Below are 10,256 nucleotides of genomic sequence, written 5' to 3' on the forward strand. Positions count from 1 at the left end.
TAGGTTAGGGTAAGATTATGTTAGGTTAGTTTGGGTTAGGGTAAGATTATGTTAGGTTAGTTTGGGTTAGGGTAAGGTTATGCCAGGTTAGTTTGGGTTAGGATAAGGTTTTGTAAGGTTGGTTTGGTTTAGGGTGAGGTTGGTTGGTTATTGGTAGATATTAGGGATGGGTTATCCTATTGCTTGCTGAGGCAAGCTTGTATATAAACTCATGTTGATTGGGTTGGTCAGTATATATCTCTGTAAAATTCTAATAATTTTTATAAAATAAATGTAGGGTTAGGGTAAAGGTTATTTAAGTGGTTCACTTGTTTTATGATCAATGTTCTGTAAAAAAAAACATCTTGGGTGTATTGTATTTAAAATGTTAAACAACATTTTTGTAAGTCAATACAACGTTTACAGCAATCTTGTCTACTGTTAAATAAATCAAACTAAATGTAAAACTATAAGCTATATGTGGTCCTGTTGAATATACTGTGTGTGTGTGTGTGTGTGTGTGTGTGTGTGTGTGTGTGTGTGTGTGTGTGTGTGTGTGTGTGTGTGTGTGTGTGTGTGTGTGTGTGTGTGTGTGTGTGTGTGTAATCCTCCAATACTAATTACACCAGCATCAGATACCAAACAGGCAGGCAGGCAGACAGACGGCCACGCTAGGTGGACAGGAAGCAGTGATGTTTATAAGCTTCTCTTCCTGTCCTCTGGTTGGTGCTGCTCGACCCATTAGGTTCACTCTGATATTCAGTCACTCAGTAGAGCCTTGGACCTACAGGAACAAACAAACAATCAAGACCATAAGAGCAGAGCTATGAACGCTAAAGTGTATCTACAGTACAGTAGAGACACTGAGGTCTGTTTACAGTACAGTAGAGAACAATGAGGTGTGTTTACGGTACAGCAGAGAACACTGAGGAGCGTTTACAGTAGAGTAGAGAAAATTGAGGTGATTAACTTCAACTGTGTTCTAGTGTCTACTGATACACTGATAGAAACCTGTGTATTGCCCATATTAGCATCAGAGGTACTTTAGTATTGAATATTTCAAATAATGAATACTAGTACCAGAAGTACTTGATACTTTAGTGTTGTTGTATAACTACTATATTACATCTGATGCTAGTATATTGTAGTGAGGATGTGTTGCCTGCAGGGGGCGCTATAGAGAAAGGGCCCAACGCAGATAAAAACACACACACACGCACACGCACGCACACGCACGCACGCACACACACAAACACAGACACACACACACACACACACACACACACACACACACACACACACACACACACACACACACACACCATAAGACTTAATCAATAACTAATTAAAAACAATTCTGTGTATAATGCATATTATTATCTCTGTATTATATAATAATACATTATATATTAATAATAATATATTAATAATGTTACTAAATATTTTATGTTTTTAATGTTAATAATATCAATCGATTTCTTATTATTATTATTATTAAGAGCATTATATTATTATTATTATCATTATTATTATTATTATTATTATTATTATTAATATTGCGTTTATTTATCCTGAACAATACAGGAAGAGGCCTACTCATATAGAAGCTAATATAGTCAACGAGTAGTAGGCCTTTCGATCAGCCTCGAGATCATACCAATCATATGAATGATCACTTATGTTAGTAACGGGTTAAATCATCCTTTTATTATATCATGATGATTTAAAACTTTAATAACTAGGCCTACTTAACATTATGATAAGGGTTTAAATTGCTAAATGTTTATATCATCATGTCTACTTGTTATGTTATTAGAAGTTTAAATTAACATTCTATTTAAGGTTTGAATCAACATGTCTGACCCGCTATGTCATTAAATGTTGAATCAACATTTTATAGCCTACTTATTATGTTAATAGATGTTTAAATCAACAATTTTGGTTAAATCAACTTGTTATGTTATGTTATTAAGCTTTGAATTCAATGGAAACGCTACAAAGGGTAGGTAAACTAGAAAGTGTCACTCAAAAGTTATACATCTAGAATATATAGGCCTATATATACGGTGGGCCTATATATAGGCCTATATATCGTGTTTTAACGGAACCTGCCTTTAAGGGTGTCAAAACACATAGGCCTACATGTGACACTGGTGTTTATTCCGTTTCAACGGAACCTCTGCTCTGAATTCAAGCGGAACCAGACTGATATGCCTATAATTCGTTCGGCTCTGTTATACCTCAATGTTTACGTTTGAAAAATTAAAAAAAATCCCTTTCAAACGAAGCGGAATAAAATGTTTAGTCCCGATTCCCGACTCCAAAAGTAGAAAGTTAGAGGCCAGAGAGCATATTTAAGCTTTCTGTTCGGTGATGAGCTCATGGATAAATGACATTTCATCAGCTGATAGAGAACACCTCACATGTGACTGGGTCGTCAGACTGCAGCTCTGCTTTCGTCCAGAGAACTCCTCACATGTTCCTCTGAGGCTCTTGCTCCAAAAGACTCGGAGAGGCGTACCTCGATTTATGAATCCATAAATCCATCAATCATAAGTAGGCCTACTTGGAGGTGAGCAGCTCACAGACCGAGGGCTGCCGGACCGGAGGGCCAGTGTGTGTGTGTGTGTGGGGGGGGGGGGGGAGAGGAAAGGAGTGGGGGGACAGAGGGGACCATAGGGGGCTGAACCGTATTCGGCGATATGACGATACGCAGTCCTGGCCCCGCGCTGCCGCTCCGCTTCCTTGGCCCTGATTGGGGGGAGCGGTAGGAGAGATAGCCGGGCTGTGATTAGCCAGGGGGAGCGGTAGGAGAGATAGCCGGGCTGTGATTGGCCAGGGGGAGCGGTAGGAGAGGTAGCCGGGCTGTGATTGGCCGGAGGGAGCGGTAGGAGGGATAGCCGGGCTGTGATTGGCCAGTGGGAGCAGAGAGAGGAGCGGGGCTGGGCCGGGGGGGGCCGGGGTCTGCCGAGCCCTCGCCGGAGTTCAGCGCCACTATGCGGGCTGCCGTGAAGATGGAAGGCCATGAGACTCCGGACTGGAACAACTACTACAGCGAGGCACCAGAGGTGGGACCTTTATTCCGTTTTCTAATGATCCGTGTTGAGTATTATGACGAAATGGGAAATGTGTTTCAGTTCCATGTGAACTCTTTCACCTTTGAGGACCTTTGAGGAGACAGCGAGCTGCTCGAGCCGAGACACCTGTTAAGATGCGCGTGACCCTCTTGAAGAGAGACAGGGAGAGCGGCAGGGCGAGAGACCGGGAGAGAGAGAGAGAGAGAGAGAGAGAGAGAGAGAGAGAGAGAGAGAGAGAGAGAGAGAGAGAGAGAGAGAGAGAGAGAGAGAGAGAGAGAGAGAGAGAGAGAGAGAGAGAGAGAGAGAGAGAGAGAGAGACCGGTAGACAGACTGTTGAAATAGTTCTCATTTTTTTCCCTGAGTGTGTGTAAAGTGTGAAGCTTTACCTTATAGATAATTATAATCATTCATGAGTAGTGTAAAGCTTTACTTCTATAGATTATATAATCATTCATGAGTAGTGTAAAGCGTTACCTTAGGCTATAGATTAATATAATCATTCATGAGTGGTAAGCTTTACATTATATATTATCATAATCATTCATGAGTAGTGTAAAGCTTTACCTTATATATTATCATAATCATTCATGAGGAGTGTACATCTTTACTTTATCGATGATTATAATCATTCATTTGAGGTCCTGAAGAAGCTGGGATGATGTATAGGACCGGAGAGGAAAGGAGAGGAGAGGAGGATTATATAAAGGACCACTTTATGTGAAGGCCTGTCAAAGAGTTTGGTATAAAATAATAGTGCACGATTACATCGCGTTTTGAGTGTCAACGAGCGTTTAGTTCTGTATAACGTTAGCCTTAATAAGCTTATAATAAATAATAATTTGTGTAACCAATATCTGTGTAATAAATAGCATTAGAAAATAGCATCAGTAGCCTACAATTAATATAAGCTGTAAATATAAACATTGTAGTGTAATGAGGAGTATAATCAATAGGCCTACATGAGTATGATAATCAGGATTTAATTAATCATAGGCCTGATAGAGTATACAGCACAATAAATACAATTTATTATTATTTATATTATTATTTATTTACGCCTATTATAGCATCACAATGAAAGATAAACATTATAACGTAATAAGTATCCAAGTATGAGCATTAGAGTATAAGTATTTGTATAATAAATATTAGTATAATAAGATGAATTAGTAGTATCAGTACAATAAATATTTAAAACAAAATTCATAGTGTGAGTTTAATAATGTTAGTATTATAGGTCGTATTTAATGTGGATTAGCATAACAATAAGTAGTTTTCATGAGGATATTAAGTACTATTTATTAGGATAATAAATAATATCATAGTAATAGTAGCCTATAATCAGTAGTCTTTATGAGTATACCATTTAAAAGGATAATAAGTACTGTTTAATATAGGTCAATAAGTACAATTTAAAAGGTTAATAAAATAATAGAATAGTCATAGCCTATAATAAATAGTGTTTATGGCTATAATAGGATGTATTAATGAGTATAATCCGTAGTATTAATGAGTATAATGGGTAGTATTAATGAGTATAATCAGTAGTATTAATGAATACAACAAGTAGTATTTATGGGTAGGATGTATTGATGAGTATAATCAGTAGTATTAATAACAGTATAACAGGTAGTATTTATGTATATAGTATTTATGAGTATTCTAAATAGTATTTAGGAGATAGTAATAGTATTCATGATTGTAAAAAGAAGTATCATAGTTATGCTCATTAATACATGACACACGAGTGTCATGTGTTAACAAGTAGGCTATAACTAAAATTAAGTCGAATTTATAATATGTAATATTAATGAGTGTAATGTTTTAATGAGTATAACTATAATTAAGTCGGATTTATGATAAATTAATGGGTGCAATGTTTTAATGAGTATAATCAGTGTAGGCCTAGTATTAATGGGTGTAAAGTATTGATTAGTTTTACTACAATAAAGTAATTTATAATCAGTAGTATTAATGAGTAGGCTATAATCAGTAGCATTAATGTGTGTAAAGTATTAATGAGTAGGCTACAACTACAATAAAGTATGTATAATCAGTAGTATTAATGAGTATAACTTGGTCCGCAGGTGTACTCGCCAATGACGTCGGGCGGGATGATGAACGGCTACATGGGCTCGATGACCGCGGGCTCCTTCAACATGTCCTACTCCAACACGGGCCTCAGCCCGGCCCACAACGCCAACCCAGGGCCCGGCCCCATGGCCCCGGGGACCGGGGGCATGGGTGCGGCGCTCAGCCCGACCAACATGAGCTCCATGGCGGCCCAGCAGGCGTCCATGAGCGCGCTGACGCACTACGGCGGCCTGAGTCCCAGCATGTCGTCCTCCGTGTCCTACAGCCAGGGCCCGCTGAGCCGCGGCCGGGACAACAAGGCGTTCCGGCGGAGCTACCCGCACGCCAAGCCGCCCTATTCCTACATCTCCCTCATCACCATGGCGATCCAGCAGGCGCCCAGCAAGATGCTGACCCTGAGCGAGATTTACCAGTGGATCATGGACTTGTTCCCTTACTACCGCCACAACCAGCAGCGCTGGCAGAACTCCATCCGACACTCGCTCTCCTTCAACGACTGCTTCGTGAAGGTGTCGCGGTCCCCGGACAAGCCGGGGAAGGGCTCCTACTGGGCGTTGCACCCCGACTCGGGGAACATGTTCGAGAACGGCTGCTACCTGCGACGACAGAAGCGCTTCAAGTGCGACAAAAAGTTGTCGACTAAAGGCGAAGGGAAGAAGGAGGCGAGCGGCGCCTCTCCCCCCGCCGCCGAGGGATCCCACCGGATCAAAGTGGACCCTATGGACCCCCACCCCCCCGGACAGGACCACCGGGCCAGTCGAGCGGCCCCTGACCTCAAGGTCGCCGGATCACAGATCCACCACTCCGCGGGGGTCACGGCCCTCTCTCTGCCGCCGCCGCACGCGATGGCGCAGGACTTCCATCTGAAGGGCGACCCCCACTACCCCTTCAACCACCCGTTCTCTATCCACAACCTCATGGCCTCCCCGGAGCAGCAGCACAAGCTGGACTTGAAGGCCTACGAGCTGCAGGCGCTGCAGTACTCCTACGGCTCGGGCGGGTCCGCGGGACTGTCGCTGGGAGGACGCGCGCCGGCGGCGGACCCGTTAGAGGCCAGCTACTACCAGGGCGTGTACTCCAGACCTGTGCTGAACGCGTCGTAGGGCGCGTCTCCACGGCGCCCCGGGGCGCGGGGGAGCCGCGCTGAGGGACGCGGGGGATCGTTGCATGGACCCGGGATTTATACCGCACCCTGTGTTGAAAATGTTGTTCATGTATTATCTAAAGTCCACTTCAGAAGCGAGAGGTCCCGACCGGTGGTCCTCCAGACCCTCGGAGACCCTCCGCTCTCTGGCGCCTCGTTTGGATTTTGAAGTGTCTCCAAACTTACAAAAAAAATCCCCGAAGAAGCGTTTTAAATGTGTTCAAACACATTTTAAGACGTTTAGGTTCAAACGTAGCCTATTTAAATTCTTGAAATATATAAAACACCACACCAAGAAGCGCTTAAAATGTGTTTAAAGAGAATGAAACCATCCCGTTCAGAAGTGATCTTTACTGTGGATTCACTCTGTTGCTTTGGAAGACTTTGCATGTTCTTAACTTATTATTGCTCCTTTTAAATAAAAAGTGATTGTTGTATAATGTATAAAACTGCTTATTTACCCTCTATATAATTATGACTTCCTCACCTTGAACCTAAAGCCTATAGTTCCAATTTTAGGCCGTTGGGTTTTTGCTTTTTTCTTCCTTTTTATTTAAATATGTTTTAAATGATTTGCGGGATGGATGTAACAATAGAAAATGTTAATCGTGTTTTGCGGTTCTTTAATGTCTTCATCCCCCGGGGCTGCGGCGACGACAGCCAAACTCAACAGAAACACGGGATCAAGGATCCCAAATATCACACAGCCCTAATCTAAAGTATAAAGGGTTCATAATACTACACACAGCCCTAATCTAATGTAGAAAGGCTTTATAATACTACACACAGACCTAATCTAAAGTATAAAGGCTGTATAATACTACACACAGCCCTAATCTAAAGTAGAAAGCTTTATAAGGAGAACCACAGGCGCCTCTTTTGTGTCGCATCGCCCTACACGGTGGCGGCTGAACCGGAACACGTCCACTTTGATCGGGTATTTACACGGCATTTGGCCGAGGAACCGTGAAATGGGTTTAATTACCTTAATTGGCCGGAGGTTCTGATTGGCTCCCACGGTGCGAAGGAACGGCGCGAGAGGAGAGCGCGTTGAATCCGACCGGATTTGAAGCGGAGCTCGCGACTCATCAATTAGTCGGTTTAATTCAATCATCCGGACCTCAAGGGTGTACATTATTTATGGTTTTGGTTTTGATAAGGTAATAATTGTATAATTGTTGTAGCGTATCTAATCGGGGCTATAAAGCATCCATTTAGTTGTTATTTTATATGGTATTTATCACTGGCTCTGTGTTAACCACGGCTTTGCTCACACGATCTCCACCATCCCTTGTATTTACAATCATTTCCATACTTTAGTATAAACTTTAATTTATAACTAATTCACTTTATTAAATGGCCTCATGTCAAATAGAAAACCCTATAGCTTGCATTAGAAAATTGAAATTAATATATAAAAGAGTGGTTTGAATTAAATGAAGGATTCTTTTAATTTGTCGGCAGTGAGGCTTAGTGGATCCTATATTTCATAAAGAGATCAGACCTCATATCGCGCCCCTCAGCTCTTTATTGATAGTGCAGGTGACCCCTCTAGGGCAGGGGACCCCACAGTGACCCCTCTAGGGCAGGGGACCCCATAGGGACCCCACAGTGACCCCTCTAGGGCAGGGGACCCCATAGGGACCCCACAGTGACCCCTCTAGGGCAGGGGACCCCATAGGGACCCCACAGTGACCCCTCTAGGGCAGGGGACCCCATAGGGACCCCTCTAGGGACCCCTCTAGGGCAGGGGACCCCACAGTGACCCCTCTAGGGACCCCTCTAGGGCAGGGGACCCCATAGGGACCCCTCTAGTGACCCCTCTAGTGACCCCTCTAGTGACCCCTCTAGGGACCCCTCTAGTGTGGGGGACCCCTCTAGGGACCCCTCTAGTCCCCAGAAAAATCACAGACAGGTTGACATGGATAGGTGACCACAGACGGGTGACCACAGACATGTCGCCTCAGACGGGTGACCACAGACATGTCGCCTCAGACGGGTGACCACAGACACGTCGCCTCAGACAGGTGACCACAGACATGTCGCCTCAGACGGGTGACCACAGACACGTCGCCACAGACGGGTGACCACAGACACGTCGCCACAGACGGGTGACCACAGACAGGAGATGACCAACCAACAGATATTGAGATGTAACCCTTTCTTGTCCTCTGAAGCGCAGGAGTTTTAGGAAATGTTTTTCCACTCTCTCTTCAAAACACATATTTGTTCAGCAGGCCCTAATCTAATCTACTACCAGTAGGCATAAATACAGTTCTATAGAATCTATTTCAGGCCTTTATTACAAATACATTTAATCTAGTGTAGGCCCTAAAATGCAGTCCTATAATCTACTCTATGCCTATAATACAGTTATATTTTATCTACTGTAGGCCTAAAATAATGTCCAACATAATCTACGGTATGCAATACAACAGTCCTATATAATTGACTGTAGGCACAATAAAACAGATATATTATTTACTGTTAAACTGTAATACTGTCCTAGAGAATCTACTGTAGGGATATAATAATTATATTCAATCTACTGCAGTGCAATACAGTCCTATATAATCTATAGTCCCAGTCCTAAATAATCTACTGTAGGGATAAAGTCCTATATTATCAACCGTAGGCCTATGATACAGACCTATAATTAGTCCCCATCATATAGTCCTAAGTGTAACCTGTCGGCCTAGTGTGACCGGTTTAATCTGCGTTGTGTTTCTTTTTTTAATGAATGATTTTGTGTAATTATAATTTAAAAGATATGACACCCTGTTACACTAGTACAGCCTATCACAGTAGTAGGCATATACTGTATAGGCCCTATCCTAGTATCTACTGTAGGGCTATAATGCAGTCATATAGTCACCTCTCCCACAGGCCTATAATATATCCCTTAACCTCTAGGCCTATAATAAAGACCTACCTATCGGCCCTATAATAAAGCCCTACTAGCCCTATAATAAAGACCTACCTACCGGCCCTATAATAAAGCCCTATATCCCTATATTAAAGACCTACCTACCGGCCCTAAAGCCCTAGCGGCCGCGCAGTTTGTCGTTATTTACCGTGTCCTTGTTTACTCTCCGCAGGCCCTGAACACCAACGTAGCCCACCCGCCCGGCTCACCGCTCTGCTGCTGCAAGACCCCCACACAGGGTATACAGTGTCCTACTGATCACTACTCAGTACTGATCCCAGACCAGTCCTACTCAGTGATTGTACCGATTAGGACCAGTTCTACTCAGCAATGACGGTAGTACTGATCCCAGGCCAGTCCATTAGGACCCGTCCAACTCAGTTAATGTGTGTGGTAATGATTTGGATCAGTCCTACTCAGGCTAATGAGTGGACTAGTGATCCCGGGCCGGTCCTACCCGGTAATGACTACTGATCCCCGACCGGCCGACTCAGTAATGAGTGTAGCATTGATTAGGACAAGTCCGACTCAGTATTGAGTGGACTAGTGATCCCGGGCCGGTCCTACCCGGTAATGTGGGACATATGTTCCCAGCGGGCCCCTGCCGCGCGGTGCCGTCCTCCCGCTCCGCCGCGGCCGTATGGGGAGCGATGCGGGCAACAATGCCGCGGGTCCTCCACATCAAAAGGAGACTTTTCTTCGGCGCTCCTTTCAGCGCGGGGGCCGGGCAGAGACTAATGCCTTTTGATGGGGATTGAATTAATTATCTCCAATAACACAATTGTGCTTGGCCAAGAAAAGAGCAAAGCAGCCCCCTTCAGACGCACATAAGAGAGCGGAGGAGAAAGGAGCGGAGGGATTCAAAGAGGATCGCTCCATCCTCAAGCAGCTTTAACAAGCAGCTGCCTTTCCATTAAAAATTATACGGAGGAACTTTATTAGGGCTTTGTGGAGCCGCCACGCAGCCAGCCAAGTAGCGCTGGTGGTCCCGGAGCAGGTCTTTAGGGGCCTCCTCTGGACCCCGCTAACACCGGGC

The 10,256-nt window shown here is 43.8% G+C and overlaps 1 protein-coding gene across 1 annotated transcript; it reads left to right on the top strand.

Annotated features, from left to right (window-relative positions):
* The first annotated feature begins 2,975 nt into the window (after window positions 1-2,975).
* foxa1 (forkhead box A1) lies at window positions 2,976-6,253 on the top strand. Its single transcript, XM_056590780.1, has 2 exons — window positions 2,976-3,047; window positions 5,144-6,253. The coding sequence occupies exons 1-2, from the start codon at window positions 2,976-2,978 to the stop codon at window positions 6,251-6,253; spliced, it is 1,182 nt and encodes a 393-aa protein (XP_056446755.1).
* The last annotated feature ends 4,003 nt before the right edge of the window (window positions 6,254-10,256 follow it).

This window comes from Gadus chalcogrammus, chromosome 5 (genome assembly GCF_026213295.1).
Source record: "Gadus chalcogrammus isolate NIFS_2021 chromosome 5, NIFS_Gcha_1.0, whole genome shotgun sequence".
NCBI classification, from domain to species: Eukaryota; Metazoa; Chordata; class Actinopteri; order Gadiformes; family Gadidae; genus Gadus; species Gadus chalcogrammus.

Coding starts and splice junctions, on each gene's coding strand:
- foxa1 (XM_056590780.1), top strand. CDS start 2,976: ATGCGGGCTGCCGTGAAGATGGAAGGCCATGAGACTCCGGACTGGAAC. Junction 3,048..5,143: donor ACTACAGCGAGGCACCAGAG/GTGGGACCTTTA, acceptor CTTGGTCCGCAG/GTGTACTCGCCAATGACGTC.